The sequence below is a fragment of the Desmodus rotundus genome, chromosome 9 (genome assembly GCF_022682495.2).
Source record: "Desmodus rotundus isolate HL8 chromosome 9, HLdesRot8A.1, whole genome shotgun sequence".
NCBI lineage: Eukaryota > Metazoa > Chordata > Mammalia > Chiroptera > Phyllostomidae > Desmodus > Desmodus rotundus.
Genome location: NC_071395.1, coordinates 40,631,895 through 40,649,486, shown reverse-complemented (window position 1 = coordinate 40,649,486; position 17,592 = coordinate 40,631,895). Strand labels below are relative to the sequence as shown.

Genomic DNA, 17,592 nt, shown 5'->3' with positions numbered 1-17,592 from the left:
CCTTTTTGGGGCAGCAAGAAGGAAGCCCTCACCCCTTGACCTGGTGGTTTCACCCCTGCACTTGCAGCCATGTAGACTGGTCTAAGGCCTCCTCACTAGGCCAGAACATGCCTCAGTGGTTAGGAGCAGGACCTTTGGTTTATTGGGACCTGGGTTCAAATTCTACCTGTATTTTAATTCTTGGTGATCTTGGACAAGTGACTTTCCTCCTGAATGTAGTCTCAAGGACTATGGTAAGAACAACCACACTGAATTATTGAAGCAATCTCTGTACGTGGACTTCCAGTCACTTCTGGTCTTTTGCTGATGCAAACAACCAACAGCAAATAGTCCTGCGCTTGTGTCTTTGCTCGCCTGCAAAAGACAGGTTCCTGAAGCAATTTGGGGGTTAAAGGGATGGGATGTGCAGTTTGAGTAGCAAATGCTTGACTGCTACCAACTTAGACACCCCACCCACAGCATGGGGGTGTGCCTGTGTCACACATGCACCCCAGCCATGTGAAGCAAACCGATTTTTGCCAATCTTGGGTGCCGAGTCTCACCTGAGTTCTAACTCAGTCTCACCTGGGTGAGGTCGAACACCTCTTCACACATGCAAAAGCTATTTGGATTTCCTTTGCCCCAAAAGCTTTTCCGAGCTCCTCAGTGCCAGGCACCATGTTGAACAGTAAATGACTGTCCTCAGAATCCCATGGGGGAAGAACTTTGATTGGCCTCCTTTCATAGATAAGGGACAGAGTCTCGCTTCCAGGTGGCCGAAAGGGCTGGGTGTGGAAGTGATCGTGACTTGCAACCACCTCCAAGACCCAGTGGGAGTCAACCTCCCCTCTGGCTCTGATGCCCAGGACACCAGGACAAAGCTAAGGTCTCAGGGTCCTCAGGTGGGACTTCTAGAGACTGGAGGCCAGCAAGGTGAGCTTCCTGCCCCTTGTGTCCCAGTCTTTGGCTATGCTGAGGCCTCTCCCTTTTCCTGTTTTGACACTGGCTCAGCCAGGCCCATAGACAGGGGCATGATGCTTAATCCTCCAGGCGGGAACCATGAAGGAGTAGTCCCCATTAGCTAATTCACCTGCCAACCCACCTCTTCCCCACACACACGTCTGCTTCACCTGGTGCCCAACACAGGGGCTCCTGAGCCTCAGCACCCTGTCTGAATGGAGAGGGACCCCACTGGGGGACCCACAGAACCACCCCCCACCTCTCTCTCTAGACGGCAGGTGGGGCGGGGACCCTGGTTTCTCACCCTGGGCTGGGCCCTGGCTGCCGCCACAACTCTCGTAAATCAGGGGATGGAGGGAATGTCGGAAATGGGTCTATGGAATGTCTGGATGTGGGGGTGAGTCCTTAACTCCTAGAAGGACAGAATGAGGGGCAGAAGGAGCCAGCCTGCCTAGGTCTGAGGATGTGGGAGACAGGCTGGTGGGGAACACGGGGCCCTTGTGCCCACGCAGCAGCTGGCAGTGAAGAGGTTATTTTCCAGCCCAGATGAGGATAAATTGAGGGTGCAGGGCATCCCCACCCTCAGGACCTGCTCATCACAATGGCCGCAGGAAGAGTCCTGCTCGGCTCTCTGCTGCTCCTGGCCCTGCAGCTGGGCCTTGGCAGGGACCCGGGTGTTCCAGACACTCTGATTGTGGAGGGACAGCTCTCATCTGAGCCAGCAGCAGACATGGGGACCTGGAGGCCACAGCTGGGTAAGGACCCGCAGGACCTTGTGTGATTCCTCAACTCCTTCCTGGCTAACCCTTGCCCCCTGTCAGCTGCCCCTTGTCCCCTCCAGGTGCCCGCCTGCGCAGAGCCCCAGCTGGCCCTTGCCAGTTGTGGAGCTTGGCCCTGCCGGTAGCAGATCTGGGCCTAGGCTATGCTTCGGAGGAGACGATCATCTTCCGCTACTGTGCTGGCAGCTGTCCCCCAAGTGCCCACACTCAGCACAGCCTGACGCTGGCCCACCTGCGGAGCCAGGGCAGAGCACGTGGTGGCCCTTGCTGCCGGCCCACCCGCTACGCTGACGTGGCCTTCCTGGATGACCACCACCACTGGCAGTGGCTACCCCAGCTCTCGGCGGCTGCCTGTGGCTGCGGTGGCTAAGAGTGCCTGGTCTGGGGCTCTGCAGCCACCCCAGGAGTCCCCTGACTTATTTACTGGAGACTTGGATGCTGAGAAGATGAGAAAGTGGAGGCGGCACCCCAGGACTGCCAGCAAGGAACACAATAAAGGAAATTGCCCCCGAGGCCTCATGATTTTGTGTTCAGTGGGGTGCACCCTGACCCTGCCACCTTAGCTCCTGGTTGGTGGGCAGGTGCGCTTCCCTTGTAGAACCCAGCCCCAGCAAACAGCCAATGCAAGGAAGGCTGCCTTGTCCATTCTCTAGCTTTATTCACAAACGTGTCTCTGAGAAGCTGGGAGAAGGGCCTGGGGGTCAGCAGGCTGGGGAAGGCTTCCCGGGCTCCCCTGGCCCCATCCCCTCGGGGAGGGAGCGGCAGATGACAGAGATGCGACGGCCCCGCGGAACCCGATGGCCCCCAAAAAAGGACTCTTCATCTCGAAGGATCTCATGGGAGAAGTCATAACGTGCCGAGTCTCTGCAAGAGAAAACAGGCTGTGGCTGGGTGGGGTAAGGGTAACCCTGTTCTAGGCTGAGTGTCTGCTGTGTAGGGAATGATAGTGTTTGCTGTGAGGGCTGAATGAGAGATGGTGCTGGAAGGGCTGGGTAGTTTCTGACCAGTGACTAGTGGGGTGGGGGCTCCTTGGCTGGCAGTACCTAAGGATGTACAGGGAGCCTGGCTCCAGCAAGAGTTCTAGCCACTCCCCTGGCTCCTGGGTGTGTACCAGCCTCATGACACTGGGAGACAGCAGGGACAGGCCAGCGATGGTGGCTCCGCAGAACTGGAAGAGGGCACATTGTGATGGGTCAGGCTTTGGCCCAGCTGGTCCATCCCCAGCTGGGAGCTCCAAGATGCTGGCCTCTGCCCACCTTGACACTGTCCACGTGTGGCTTGATGTAGCCCCGAGGTTCCAGGTCCAGCACGTGCACCGTGGACAGCAGGGTCTGGCCAGGGCCAAAGGCTGCCGCCTGCACACGCTGCAGGATGGCCCGGCTTGCCTCGGACCAGCGCGACTTTTCTGTCTCTCGAAAGCCGTGGATAGCCTGCAAAGAGCTCGGGTCAAGCCTGGAAACTCCGTTGGGGGCGGGGAACGGAAACCGAGAGTCGGAGGGACAGAGCGTGAAGCAAGAGTCTGGTTTTCCCAGCATGACCCTTGACCTCGCCTTCAACTCAAAAACTTTGTCGTAACTAAACCATAATCCTGGGTCTCAAATCCTGACCCCCGCCGCATCTAGTTTGGCCTCAATCTTTTGTACCCAGCCTTGGGCTCCCATTCAGCACCAATTCCCGTCTCCAATACTGGCCCAGTCCCAATATTCAATTTTGTGTCAGTCTCCGCCCCCAACCGGTGACCCTCCCTCATCTCGTTCCACCTCTTTCCCTAACCTTGGTCCTGCATCCTAAATACCCCTCAGTTCCAGCTCCTGCCTCCGGGTATGTATGGTCCTGCCTTCATCTTCTAAGTGCTTTCTCTGCCCCCGATGACCCCAAGCTTCAAGACTCTGTCCGTATTCCCAAGGTCCTGTCCCCAGACGTAGCCCCACCCAGCGCCTCACTTCCCCGCCCCAGTCCCCGCTGTAGCCCCGCCCCGATAGCGCGCGTCCTAGGTACCGCCCTCATCTTAGCACCGCCCCATTCCAGAGCTCCACTCGCGTCCCGGCTCCCAACGTCCCAGCCTCCGCTCTGACGTGGCCCCGCCCCCGACGCGGCCTCACCGCATCCCAGTGGTCGAATTCGTAGCGGCGGCGGCGCAGCTCGGGCTCAACTTCGCGGCTCAGTGTCTCTTCCTCGGCCGCGCTCAGGAAACCGGGCCTTACCACAGCCGCGTCCCGCAGGCGTCTCAGCACGGCCGGGCCCGAGCCCCGCACCCAGCTAGGCCCGTGTAACGCTCTCAGTGCCAGCCACCCGCTCCCGGTCATAGCCTCGGAGCCGGGGAGTAGAACCGGCCGGGGTCAGGGTGACGCCCCTGCCCCAGAGCCTATAGGCGCGGCTGCGCCGAGTCCCTCCAGCGATTGGCTTCCCGGCCGTCCCGCCTCTCGCTCAGGCCTGCTGGTTTGGCCCTCCTTCTCTAGCTATTGACTCCTCCCAGGACCTGCCTCTCGTCCCTCCTAAGCTAAAAGTATTGGCTGTCCCGCAAGTCCGTTTTCAGGGGCAAAGGCAGGAGCTGGCCTGGCGGGGTAGAGGTTAGGCAGGAGTCGAAGAATTTGAGCCAAGGCCGACGTTATGGAGTTGGCGAGGACTAGAAGTTAAGGGTGGAGAACAGACAGGAAGGGGTCAGTGGAGTGACGTCAGGTCATGAGTATGGAACCGAGTTTGCAGAATTAGGGGTTGCCGCCAAAGGTCAAAGCCAGACTTCCCCCATTTATCCTTCTCTATGGGATTATACCCACTTGCATACAAACAGGCTGGTTTTCACCTTATGAACAAAATAAAAAACTTCATGATAGAATTGGTATGTCGCCATTTTGCAGCCTTTATTGGAATATATAGTGGATCTAGACAAGGATTCCCATCGGCTTCTAACTTCGCGAAAAGAGGGACAGCTGGACTTTGTGTCTCCTGATGGAAACTGAGTACCCCCTGCTCAGAGGTCACTTGCCAAAAAGTGGAACCTGAACCCAATTAGATTTCTCTAGATTTATACACCAAGTTACAGGAAATACCTAGGATAGATGTCACCACCTTTCCTGACCCAGTCATCCAAATCCAAACTGCAAGTCCACAAGACAAGCGACCCTGTTTCTCCAACAAATGAATCTCAAGAAAAAAAGAGAAAAGGAGGAAGAGTTAGAGAGAGGGATTAAGGGGAAACCTGCTGTTACAAGAGCCTTAGATACCCACTCATTGCAAAAAGCTAGAAAAACAGACTGGGTTGGGTTATGTGTAAGTATTGTAATTTTTTTGTAAGTATTGAAATTTGGACACTGGTTGGATATTTGTAAGTACTGTAGTATTTTTAGGTTGGAAAGTGGTATTGTGGTTGTCTTTTTAGGGATTCCCTATCCTTTTAGACATATATACTGAAATATTTACAGATGTAATGAAAACTGGGATTTGCTTCAATGTAATCCAGGGAAGTGGGGGACAGGGAGGGACAAATCACATTTAGCCTTGAATTGGTGATTGTTGAATTGGTGTGTTGGGTACATGAGGCCTCATTATCCTATATTTTCCTTTTGTTTATATTTAAAATTGTCCAGAATGAAAAGCTCAGCCAAATATAACCAATGAAAATAGCCAGATTAAAAAATCCTCTGGGCCCTGGCTGCAGTGGCTGAGTTACTGGGTGTCGTCCCACAAACCAAAAGGTCCCAGGTTCAATTCCTGGTCAGGGCACATGCCCAGGTTTTGGGTTTGGTCCCCAGTCGGGCGCATGAAGGAGGCAACCGATTGATGTTTCTCTCTCACATCAGTGTTTCACTCCCTCCCTTCCTTCTTTCCCTTCTCTCTGGAATCAGTAAAAAGGGAGAAAAAAAGTCCTCTGAATTTAAAAAAACAGGAAATTCACCGCGATTCTCTGTCCAGCCCCAGCTGCATGTTCTCTGTTCTCCTTTACAGCAGACATTCTTAAAAGACTTCTCTGGCCCCAGTATTTTCTGGCCTGTTTTTTTGGGCCCCCACAGCACCAAAAGTGCTTATGTGAGACCACTTATTGACTTCCACTGTGCCAAATCCGGTTGCCAGTTCTCAGCCTGGCCACTAATTCATTGACAAGCTGATGTCCCCTACATTTTTATTTCCAACCCTGACCCCAGATTGACCCACCCCCTGGGATGCCTGAGGTTCGCCCAACATTGAACATAACGTCCAAAAGCAGCTTCTGAATCACGGTCCCCAAACCGGGTCCTCCCAACAGCCCTCTTGCCTCAGTTAACAACTCTCTAAACTTATATTTGCTTTGGCCATCCCTTGTACTTTATGAAGATTACTTTATCAAATCTCATGTCCCACCTGTCAGCCCTGCCTTTATTTTTTAAAATTATTTTATTTTTATGTATATATTTTAAAGATTTTATTTATTTTTAGAGAAGGGGAAGGGAGGAAGAAAGGGAGAGAAACATCAATGTGTGGTTGCCTCTCCCATGCCCCCTAATGGGGGCTTGGCCCTCAACCCTGGCATGACCTGGACTGGGAAACGAACCCGTGACCCTTTGGTTTGCAGTCCAGCACTCAATCCACTGAGCCTCACCACCCAGGGCGGCACTGCCTTTAAAACCTGGCTGGGCCCTGACTGGTGTGGCTTAGTAGGTTGAGCATTGTCCCACAAACCAAAGGGTCACTGGTTCGATTCCCAGTTGGTGCACATGCCTGGGTTGCAGGCCCGGGCAACCAATCCATCACACTGATGTTTCTGTCTCTCTCTCCCTCCCTTCCTCTCTCTTTAAAAATCAATAAATGTGGCAACCGCCATGTACTTTCAGGTAACTAAGTTAGGGGCTGCCCTTTTGGCCTTGACCCTGGAATTGAAGAAACATGGAGCAGACCCACAGCCAGCCCTGTCACCTCAGCAGAAATAAACCTTTGTTAATGTGAAAAAAATGGTAAATAAAATCTTAAAAAATCTAAAAAAAAGGAAAAACCTGGCTGGAATCTGACCTCTTCTCACCACGTGGTTGGCCTTCAGTGTTCACCTGCGTTATTCCAACAGTCTCCTAACTAGTCTCCAGGTTCCTGAGCTTGCTGCACTCCACCCACCTCTCCGTGGGAGCCATAGTCATCCGTTTCCTCCCTCTTCTCAAAACCCTCTGTGGTTCACCTCCCTCCGTGCTAAGACCTACCAGGCCTTTTGAGATGTGTACTCCTTTCTGCCCTGTCTTCTCCACTCTAGCCTTATGGTTCCTCCCAGGTGCTAGGCAGCCCTGTCTCAGCGCCATTGCATTCACTATGCCCTCTGCTGGGACTGCTGTGTCCCAAGATAGCAACATGGCTCCCTCCCTCACCTCCTTCAGGTTTTTTCTCGTGTCACCTTCTTAGCAAGGCCTTTGTTGGCCACCCCATCTAAAATTGTCTGACACACACTCTGCATACTACTTTCCCTGATTGCAAACTGTCTACCCCCACAAGAATAAACTCTGTGAGGCCCTGGCCAGGTAGCTCAGTCATTTGGAGCATCGTCCTGATATGCTGGGGTCGTGGGTTCAATCCCAGCTGGGGCATATGCAAGAATCAAGAATCAACTGATGAAGGCAGGAATGGGCGGAACGGCAAATCCATGTTTCTCTCTCTGCCTCTCTCCATTCCGCTCTCTAAAATCAGTAAATTAAAAAAAAAAGCTACTTAAAAAAAAGAGTTCTTTGAACCCTGGCTTATGTGTCTCAGTGGATTAAGATCCTGGCCTGAGAACTGAAAGGTCACGGGTTTGATTCCGGTCAGGGCACATGCCTGGGTTGTGGGCCAGGTCCCCAGTTGCAGGTGTGTGAGAGGTGAGCGATCCATGTTTCTTTCTCACATCGATGTTTCTTTCCCTCCCTAAAAAAAAAAGTTCTTTGAGGACAGTAATTTTTCGTTTTCTTCACGATGTGTCACGGCCTCTAGAGCAGTGCCTGGAATTGCGTACATGATCAGTTGAGGTTGTTGAAATTGAGGAGCTGAAGATCAGAGCCTTGGGGTCAGGTCCAAAGTAGAAGGAAGTATGTATGCATGTGTGGTGATGGAGCAGGGAAGGAAGGAGCCACAGAAGGGCAGCAAAAACTACAAAGATTTAATTTAAAATCACAGTGTCTCAGCCAGGATACCCGCCATTAGGGGCATCCCCAAGTCCAAAGGTCCTCAGGGGGCTCCTCCAGCCCCAGCAGCAAGGGTCCAGCAGGGCAGCAGCCACAGCTTCTGGCCCCTCAACTTTCCTCTGGAGGGTGAGGTCTACTCAGGTGCTCACTGGGGCAGGTTCTGCCGCTGTCACAGCTGCCACAGGCTCCTTCTGCACTAGCTCAGGCTCATCCTCACCGTCCTGAGGCGGGTGCACCAGGACCTTGTCTAAGATGCCAAACTCCTGGGCTTCCATGGGGCTCATGTAGCGGTCTCTTTCCATGGCCGACTCTTCAGGGGGTGAGGGGGTTGGGAAGCGGGAGGCAAGATGTGTGGTTAAAAGCAGAGACCTGGGGCTAGGTTTGGGTTCTTTTTTGCCACTTTTTCCCTGTGTGACCTTGGCCTTCTTTGCATTGTGCCTGTTTCCCCATTGCTAAAATACCTATTTCAATATTTATTTTTTTACTTGTTATTAATGGGTAATAATAATCTGGGAAAGGGTGTGAATAAGTGGATAACGTGGTGAATTTCTGACTGAACATACCCACATGGCCAGTACCCAGATCAAGAAATGGGGCATGGCCAGGTCCCCGGAAACCCTGCCTGGGCCCGCTTCCTGTCATCAAGTCCTCCTGCCCAGGAGTAACCACTATCCTAACAGTTATGCCTGTCTTGTTCTCTAAATACGTGGAATCACAGCGCTCACTCTTTTTTCCCACCCAGCACTAGGTTTTTGAGATTCATGCAGGCTGCCGTGTTACTGTGGGCCATCCTCTAGCTGCTGGATGGTATTTATTCCACCATGTGAACGAGCCACCACCAATGCACGCATTCTACTGCTCTGGGCGTCAGGGTGTTTCTCTGTCTGGGGCAGATACAAAGAGGACTGCTGTCAGCATTCCCGTCTGCATCTTTGGTGGACGTAGCACTCAGTTCTCTCGATTATATGCTGAGTGGTGCTGGGGGGCGGGGAGGTATCCCCAGGATCTTTTCGCCTGTTTAGCCTTAGCCAGCAGTGCCAAACAGCTAGATTTAGGGAGCTGTGGTCAGAGCCTCAGTGGCTATACCATTTTCACTCTGGCCTGCTGTGGATGAGTTCTAGTTGCTCCACGTTCTTGTCAGCATTTGGTGGTGTCAGTATTTTATATTTTAGCCATTCAAGTGGATTGAAATGGTTTCTCGTTGTGGCTTTAATTTCTTTTCCCTCCTAACTCATGATGTCATGATTAAATAGCATCACTAAAGATGGTGAGCATCTTTTCTTATGTTTCTTGGCCACTTGGAATATTCTTTGTTAAAGACCTTTTGACCTATTTCAATGAAGTTTTTGAGGATTCTGTAAATTATTTTTTTTAAGGTGCTTAGAACAGGGCACTGTTAAAATTCTCCATGAGAGTGATCCTATTCCCCAGGGAACACAGGGCACTGTCTGGAGACAGTTTTGGTTGTCATAACTGGAGGGTGTTTCTGGCATCAAGTGGGTGGCAGCCAGGATGCGCAACTCAATACCCTACAGGGCACAGGATGGCCTCCACCAGAAAATGATTGACCCCGAGTGTCAACAGTGCCGAGGTTGAGAGGCCCTGGCCTAGTGCAAGGCCTGACATTTTTATCTATGTTGGTTCAAATAAAGGGGAACAGCGGGTTGTGGGGGGGGGGGGGCGGGTCTGCCTGGAGCACTCACCAATCACCTGCAGGCTCTGTTTGGTGTGCTTGGCATAGATGCTGTAGAGCTGCTTTTTGAGTTTCATGATCTCCTCCGCCTGAATGGCGATGTCTGTGGCTTGGCCCTGGGGGACGTCCCAAGAAGAGAAGGTTGGAACCAGTGTCAGCCACTCATGGGGAGGCCGGAGATGGGGACGTGGGAGCCCCCTTTGGACTTCGGAGTGTTCAGGCAGGTGGGACAGGGCTTTGCGAGTCCCTCCACATCCTGCTTCATTCTCACTACCATCAGGAAGGCTTCCTGGATTAAATATATTTTCTTATTTTCTGTATCTGGACCTCGGTGACGCAGAAGAATGGTCCCTCCCAGTTAGCTAATTCCTAGAGATAGCAAGTAACTCACCTAAAGGCACACCTTTCATGGGAAAGCCAGACAGTCCAGAGCACACCCCCCCACCACCTCCTATGGGGATTCTGAGCCACTATCCTGCTGCCCCAATCACCCCCGAGCTTGTTGCAGTTATTCAAACTAGCCAATCTTAAGCCTGTTTATTTTGCCCTGCCCCCAGTTTTTCCCACAGAAACTACAATAAGGGCTCTTGCCATGTTTTCTTCCTGCTCCCTCTGCGGCCTGACCAACGCTGGTACTTCCCTGTGTGGCCCTACCATGGCCTGCCACACCCCTTCTTCTTGGAAACTGTTAACAAACTTTTCAATAGCAATCGTCTTCTGTTGACCTCACTCTACCTGAATAATAATAAACCCTACATTTTAAAACACTGACAACCCCCACAGGAGTTTTGTCTAGTCAGTCCTTCTGTCTAGACCCCCGTCACCCATCCCTGAAGCAGTTCGCAGGGACTGGAACTCACCCGGGCGCCCCCAGAGGGCTGGTGGATCATGATGCGTGAGTTGGGGAGTGAGTGGCGCATGCCCGGGGTGCCCGCGGCGAGAAGCAGGGAGCCCATGCTGGCGGCCTGGCCCACGCACCACGTGCAGATGGGGTTCAGGATGTACTGCATCGTGTCGTAGATGGCCAGGCCTGAGGTCACCATGCCGCCTAGGGTGGGGGTGCGAGTTAGGGGCTGTGCCAGCTCCTCCTGCCATCCTTTCCCAGTTGCAGCCCCTGGTCCTAGGGAGGACTGGTGTGGCTGCAGCCCTTTAAAGCAGGGTCTGCAAATACCTTAGGGCAGGGGGCCAGGAGGTGACAGAAACAGGTGACACAGGCCAGGCAGGAGGAACATGAGAGTGTTTGCTCCACAGTGAGCTGACTGTTGCCACATGCACCTGTGGGCCCAGGGCAACCAGACCTGCCAAATTTTCCAGAGCTACTGGAAAGCGGGAGAGGTGGTGGCTGAGGGTGAAGTTCTGGAGGCAGCCTGCCTGCGTAGGACCCGGGCTGAGCAATCTATCCTCTGTGTGGCCCGGGCAAGTTACCCAGCCTCTCGGAGCCACAGTGTCTCCTAGATTGTGGTCACTAGTGCCTACCATGTGAGGCTGCCATTGGACCAAATAAGTTAACTGCATATAAAGTGCTTAGAAAAGCGCTCGGCACAGTAAGCACTCAATCAAGATTAGCTATTTTTTCGGGGGGGAGAGGGTAGTGGTGGTGGAATCTACCACTTTTAAAATGTTGACAATTAGGTCAGGCTGGCAAAATGTTACATGTGAGAAAGACAAATACCATATGATTTCATGTATGTGTGGAATCTAAACAAAATAAACAAGCAAAACAGAAAAAGACTCAGATGCAGAGAACAGACTGATGGTTGCCAGAGCGGAGGGAGATTGGGGGACTGAGTGAAAAAGGTGACGGGAATAAGATGTACAAGTCAGCAGTCACGAAATAGTCACAGGGATGCACAGTACAGTATAGGGAACACAGTCAGTGCAATTGCAGTAACTATGTATGATGTCAGGGGGATACTAGAGGTGTCGGGGATCACTTCCTACATTACATAAATGTTTAACCACTATGCTGTACACCTGAAACAAATATAAAATAAAATAATATTGCATGTCAGCTGTAACTGAGAAAGAAAAAACGTTACGTCTGTGATCAAAGAAGAAAGTTCAGCTGAAGATTTGTGAACCTAGACTCAAAAGCAAGGAACAGACAGCTTTGGGAGGTTTCAAGACACTTTTGTGATTCTGAAGGGAACTTTGAATCCTTTCTTTCTCCAGAGAGAGAACATCCCTGATGGGGTGGGGGTGGGAGTCTGGGTCCCCTGAGTCACCCGGTGCATCCACGGATTGCACTTAGGTAGGCCCCCGCTCACCAGGGCTGTTGATGTACATGTGGATGGGCTTCTTGTTGCTCTCGGACTGCAGGAACAGCAGCTGAGCGATAACCAGGCTGGCCACACTGTCATCGATCTGCAAGTGGGGAGGATGGGGTTGTCCCCAGATTGCGGTGGGGGAAAGGGCTAAGAGAGGTGGGGCCTGGCGTGGCTGAGGATGCATCAGGGAACCAGGTAAGACTGGCCGGGAATAATTCAGGATTCAAGAGGGGGTGTGGGGGAGTGGATGGGACAAAGGAAGTTTGGGGCACAGAAACGGGGGAGAGAGTGGGTCAGGAGGGGTGAGGGATTGGAGTCCAGGAATGGGGACAGGATCACAGCTGTAGAAGGGAGTCAGAAATCAGGGAGAAGTGGGTTTGAAGAAGGGGTCAGGAGGGAATGGCGGGAGGGGGGTGTATTGGGGGCCAGTGGGGAGTCAGAAGGCTAATGTGCAAGGAAGGGGTTGTCAGGTTGTGCGGAGCCCAGGGAGGAAAGCCAAGTGGGAAAGGTCAAGGGGCCAAGAGGGTTAGAGGAAAAAGGGCACTTAGGGTCCTGGCAGCCGCAGGGAAGTCAGCGCGCGGGGTACTCACCGGGCCCATGACACACACGATACGCTCCCGCAGCAGCCGCGAGTAGATGTCATAGGCACGCTCGCCACGACCCTAGAGGAGAAAGACAGAGGTTTGGGTCTGGACCGGCCGTGCCCCCAGCCCGGGCCCTAGGCCGTGTTTTCGGCGGTCGCTATACCGTCTGCTCCACCACAATGGGTATGAGCGGGATAGCCCGGGCCGCCGTCACGTGCAAGCTCCGCTGCAGGGCCAGGCTCGTCTCGGGCGTCTGCTGTGTGCGGAGGCGAGCGGCGAGGCGAAGCCCTAACGCGGGGCACCTGCCTGACGCCAAAAGGGTCCCCCGCACCAATATTCCGTGCCACATCCCGCCGCAGCTCCGTCCCGGCTTCCGTCCGATGGCAGAACTACAACTCCCGATGTCCTTTGCGCCCACAGCCCTCTCTCACGACACCACCCACTTTCGCGAAGCTGGGCGGGCACGTTCAGGGGCTGGGCGGAGCCTTGGAACGAAGTGGAGTTCCGGTGGCTGGGGAAGTTACAAAACCTGTAGTTCGAGTCCCTTTCCCGACTAATTTGTCATTATTTTCTGCTGCTCATTACTTATTTTAAAAATCAACATTGGACTACTGGTGCGAACGTTAGTGGGACGGATCCGGATCGTGGGGGGAAAAAAAATCAGCACAGTGCTCACTTGGCCCTGGCCTTGGTGACCTTTGAGTCTGGCGTGGCTGCCTTTTACCGAAACCTTGGCACTCACCCATGGTCAACTGTGGGATAGAGGGAGGGAGCCCAGGTGTGGGAGCCCGAGGGTGGGCTCAAGCACTGACGTACTGTGTCATTTTAGGTGCATTGCTTAACCCCTCTGTTCCCGAAGTTTCTCATCTGGAAGATGGCCATGATCAATCCCAGAAGGAGAAATTTAAGGACCTGTTGTTGAAGCTGCATATTGAAATCGCCTTAGTTCAAATCTTGACTCCACTACTTACTAGTTATTGGTCCTTGAGCCTCAGTTTTCCATTTGTAAAATGGGGATTACGATAACCATGTCCTCGGAATGGGGTCTGGAACGTATTTAAGTAACAAATTTGCACTAGCTATTGCCCTGGCCAGTGTAGCTCATTTGGTTGGGCGTAGTCCTGTAAGCCAAAGGGCCACAGGTTCGATCCCTGCGGATTCAGCCCCCAGTTGGGCCGCATGCAAGAGGCAACCATTGATGTTTCTCTCCTACTCTTTCTCCTTCCCTCCCCCACTCTAGAATCAATACAAAGGCTATTGATGTGCAGGTCCAAGAAGTCCTCCCAAATGAGGGTCTACTTGAAGTGTATGTTGACAATATCGAGGTACTGGCTCTAAACTCAGTGCTGGATGTCCTAGATAAGGGTAATTTTGTGTCCTCCATGCCCACAGGGGATCCCGGTCTGATGGAAAGATAGAGTAGGACACAGACACTTCCCACCCTATGGCCCCTGGAGCAAGACAAAGGGAAGGGCATGGCAGTGGAAGAGTTTGGTGAGCAAGACAAAGGGAAGGGCATGGCAGTGGAAGAGTTTGGTGGCACTTTGGCAGAAGGCCCAGATATGGGCCTGCAGGGGGTGGGGGGCGATGGAGGAAGCAGGCATTTTGACACTGGGAGTGGTGTTTCCCCAGTGAGGACTGAGAACGTAGGTGGGTAGCACAGGCTGTCCCAGTTTCTGCTATGAGTCAGGTGGGTGGCCCTGCCCAGCTGGTTCCCTTAGGGCCTGAGCTCCCACCCTACCCTCGGGAGAAGGGCCATCAGCTGTCACCACCCCTGCATCCTTTCCCTCAACATTTTACCACCCCCCTGCCCTCTCTACCTCCCAGATATCTGCTCTATGTATCCAAAGTTCAACTACTTTTCACCTCTTCTATCTTGTCAACACCCTCAGTAATGCGTTCACAGGTGTTCCAACTTCTTTCCTGTCCAGTGGCCCAGTTACTTCTTCATTCTGCAGCCTGAGTGATCCTCATAAAAGCTAATTGAGCCATGTCCCTTCCTTGCCCAAAACCCTCCCCTTGGCTCCCATTCTGCTGTCTTCCAACCTCATCTCTTTCCACCTCCCCAGTGGTGACACTGGATATCTTTCTGTTCCTCAGACACACCAAGCTCCATACAACCACTTAGCCTTTTCTTGGGTCCTCTTCCTGAATTTAGCTCCTGAGCCTCCACTGAAATGCCACCTCCTTGGAGAAGCCTTCCCTGATTCCCCTTGCTGGAATGTTTGCCTTGTTTAATTGGTTATCCAAAACGGTCCCATTTATTCACTTGTTTTTTTCATTATTGTCGGTAGAAGTGAGCTCCATGAGGCCAGAGGCTCTGTGGTCTTAGCTCTGTGGCCCTTGGGACACTGTTACCAAGCCTGCCTGATTAGGACTGATGAGGAGGAATACATCTCATGTAGTGTCAGAGTACACAAAAATGCAGAAGTTTTATGAAATGATACTTATCAGTATTTTGAGCAATGTCTTCTGATACTTCTATTTCATCCTATTTTATTCCATTTCATTTATATTAGGGTTTCTCAGCCTTGGCACTAATGACGTTCTGGGTTAGATAATTGCTTGTTGAGTGGGCTGAGGCTGTTCTGTGTCTTGTAGGCTGTTAAGCAGCATCCCTGGCCTCCACCAACTAGATGCCAATAACATTTCTTCCCCCATCATAACAACCAAAAATGCCTCAGACTTTGCTAGGTGTCTCCCCACCCCTGGAGGGCAGAACTGCTCCTCCAAGTTGAAAGTCATTGACTTAAAGTGGGTAGTGGCTTGAACTGGAAAAAAGGTAACTTTTGATTATACTGTTTATACACTTGTTTCAGTTAGCAATCACCATGTAACAAAGCACCCCTGTGCTTAAAGGTTAAAAACAACCACAGGTTACTGTTTCTCAGAATTTGGGAATCTGGACTGGGCTCAGTGAAGTGACTGTTCTTCACATGGGGTTTTCTGGGGCTGGAATTTCAACAGTGAACATTCTTCAGTCACATATCTAGAGCTTCAGCTGGGCTGCTTGGGCTTCTTCACAGTATGGTGGTCTTTACTTCTCACACAGCAACTGGCTTCCCAGACAGAGGAAGCAGAAGCTACCTGTCTTTTTAAAAGTGTGGCCCACAAGCCACAGGGCCAAACCCAGATTTAAGGGGAAGGGATGGGGAAATAGACTCATGGTGTGAGGAGTGGTAGGGGCGTACGAGATGGAAGGAATTGGTGGTGGCTCTCTTTGGAGATAGTCTACCACACTCACACTAGCAAATAATTGGAAATAAATGTCCAGTAAAAGGAGACAGATGAAGTCATTTAAATTTCAAAATAAAAAAATTATCATTATCAAGTATCTCTACTGTGGAATATTACTGAGTGCCTATTCTGTCCAGGGTTTATTAGTAAGGTATGACTCTGAGAGAGGGGGACCCTCAAGTACCAGCATCTTAGACAAGGCAGAAAACTCTTTCTCTTCAAGGAACAGCTTGTAGGTGGGCATCGAGGGTGGGCAGAGTGGCTCTCTACCAGGAGGGCCCTGGGGACCCTCTTCCAGCTCACACCTTAGCCATCCCTAAGGTAGAGCCCTCCTTGTCTTCAAGATCCTTCAATATCCAAAATGGAAGCTTCAGCTGGCACATTTCTATTCCAAACACTAGATGGAGGAGGGAAGAAAGAAGAGGCAAAGGGCCCACCTGCCAGTCTTGAAGGAAAGCTGCTGCCTGCCCCTCTGTTTACATCCCATTGGGCAGAACTTAGTCATGTGGCCACACCTTGCTGCAAAGGAGGCTGGAAAATTTGTTCATGCAAGTGATATTTACTGAGCACCTACTATGTGCACTACACGGGGATACAGCAGGACTAAAAGCAAACAAGCACATATAAAGCAAAACAGACAAAAATCCCTGCCTTTGCAGAGCCTTATCTTCTGTCTCTGCGTCTCTCTCCAAGGAAGAACTTGCCACCCAGATGAGGGAAGTATAATGAGCCGTAGTCTCCAGCTTCTACCTTTAGGGACAGTCTCAGTCCAGAGAGGCCCCCTCACTCAAGATCCCAGGCAGCCCGCACCCAGTGACAGAGAGGCAGAGGAACGGTGTCCGGCCTTCTGATTTGAGATGTGCATTCTGATAGTATTCACTGCAGAGTCCCCCACCAGTTGACCGGCTTTGTCCAGCCTGAATCACATTTCAACTTCGCAGTCCCCTTTGCCCGTTTCTTCTTCCTTTCACGGCTATCAGTCTGTAACAAACATTGTGCACCCCAACTTCCTCTCACTGACTGCTTCTGGAGAACCCAACCTGTGACCAAAAAAAAGCCATCACTCTTTTTTATGGCTGCATAGCATCCATTAAATAGGAGACCCATAATTTACCTACGCAGTCCTTTCTTGATGGATGTCTTCCTTGTAATGAAAGATTTTCCCCCCCTCTTATCAGAGTTTCTTTTAAAGGGACCCCTCTGCCTTGGAGGGCACTGGCTCAGTCCTTGATCTTTATCCACACACCCTTGGCAATCTCATATGCTCTGTTGGCTTTAAATACCTGTGTGAAGACTATACTTTCAGGGATCATTTTATAGTTTGTTAAACGCCTGTGTGCCCACATGCCTCCCAGGTTTCTCTCTTTCCCACAGATAGCTCTCCAAACTCCAGACCTCCCTCCCTCACATCTTCCCTCGGATGTCTAATTAGGCACCTCAAAATGAACATGTTTGAAACAAATTACTGATCTTACCCTCACCCTATGCATCCCTCCTTCACCCCCACTTGCTCATACTAAAAAGTGTGGAGTCATCCTTGATTTCTCTCTTCTCACAGCACCCAAAATCCAACCTGTTGGCTAATCCAGTTGGCTTAACCTTCCCAGTTTACCCAGAACTCAGCCCTTCTCACCTGTCCAGGCTGCCTCCTTGACTCAAGCCACCATCATCTCTTGCCCGGGCGATTGCAGTCACCTCCTCCCATTTGTCCCAGCTCCCACTCCTGCTCCCCTCTCGCTCCCCTGCAAACTATTCTCCTTGCAGTGGCCAGAGCAACCCTTTTAAAATGTAACTGAGTTCATGTCATTATTTTTAGAATTCGTCTGCAGCTCCCCGCCACACTCAAGTCCAAGTCCTAATACTAGCCTACAATTCTTTGCAAAATCTAATAATATGTCCCCTCCTACACCGTGACAGTCTGACTTCACCCCCTCTCTCCCTAGCTCACTCCACTGAGGCCACACTGGCCTCCCTGCTGTT

General features: G+C 51.8%; 3 protein-coding genes across 3 annotated transcripts; 1 reads left to right on the top strand and 2 right to left on the bottom strand.

Annotated features, from left to right (window-relative positions):
- The first annotated feature begins 1,438 nt into the window (after window positions 1-1,438).
- Window positions 1,439-2,134, top strand: PSPN (persephin). The gene is made up of 2 exons (XM_024568605.3): window positions 1,439-1,694; window positions 1,781-2,134. The coding sequence occupies exons 1-2, from the start codon at window positions 1,541-1,543 to the stop codon at window positions 2,086-2,088; spliced, it is 462 nt and encodes a 153-aa protein (XP_024424373.2). The 5' UTR covers window positions 1,439-1,540; the 3' UTR covers window positions 2,089-2,134.
- Window positions 2,135-2,352: 218 nt separating this feature from the next.
- Window positions 2,353-4,131, bottom strand: ALKBH7 (alkB homolog 7). The gene is made up of 4 exons (XM_024569046.4): window positions 3,821-4,131; window positions 2,975-3,148; window positions 2,762-2,886; window positions 2,353-2,582 (listed from the first exon to the last, which is right to left on the bottom strand). Exons 1-4 carry the CDS (start codon window positions 4,022-4,024, stop codon window positions 2,420-2,422), a joined length of 666 nt encoding a protein of 221 aa, XP_024424814.2. The 5' UTR covers window positions 4,025-4,131; the 3' UTR covers window positions 2,353-2,419.
- Window positions 4,132-7,785: 3,654 nt separating this feature from the next.
- CLPP (caseinolytic mitochondrial matrix peptidase proteolytic subunit) lies at window positions 7,786-12,768 on the bottom strand. Its single transcript, XM_024568889.4, has 6 exons — window positions 12,539-12,768; window positions 12,382-12,453; window positions 11,792-11,888; window positions 10,385-10,572; window positions 9,535-9,640; window positions 7,786-8,141 (listed from the first exon to the last, which is right to left on the bottom strand). The coding sequence occupies exons 1-6, from the start codon at window positions 12,722-12,724 to the stop codon at window positions 7,969-7,971; spliced, it is 822 nt and encodes a 273-aa protein (XP_024424657.1). The 5' UTR covers window positions 12,725-12,768; the 3' UTR covers window positions 7,786-7,968.
- Window positions 12,769-17,592: the final 4,824 nt, after the last annotated feature.

Coding starts and splice junctions, on each gene's coding strand:
- PSPN (XM_024568605.3), top strand. CDS start 1,541: ATGGCCGCAGGAAGAGTCCTGCTCGGCTCTCTGCTGCTCCTGGCCCTG. Junction 1,695..1,780: donor GACCTGGAGGCCACAGCTGG/GTAAGGACCCGC, acceptor TGTCCCCTCCAG/GTGCCCGCCTGCGCAGAGCC.
- ALKBH7 (XM_024569046.4), bottom strand. CDS start 4,024: ATGACCGGGAGCGGGTGGCTGGCACTGAGAGCGTTACACGGGCCTAGC. Junction 3,149..3,820: donor AATTCGACCACTGGGATGCG/GTGAGGCCGCGT, acceptor AGCTCTTTGCAG/GCTATCCACGGCTTTCGAGA. Junction 2,887..2,974: donor CACACGTGGACAGTGTCAAG/GTGGGCAGAGGC, acceptor GCCCTCTTCCAG/TTCTGCGGAGCCACCATCGC.
- CLPP (XM_024568889.4), bottom strand. CDS start 12,724: ATGTGGCACGGAATATTGGTGCGGGGGACCCTTTTGGCGTCAGGCAGG. Junction 12,454..12,538: donor CCATTGTGGTGGAGCAGACG/GTATAGCGACCG, acceptor TTTCTCCTCTAG/GGTCGTGGCGAGCGTGCCTA. Junction 8,142..9,534: donor ACAGAGCCTGCAGGTGATTG/GTGAGTGCTCCA, acceptor CACCCCCTGAAG/AGTCGGCCATGGAAAGAGAC.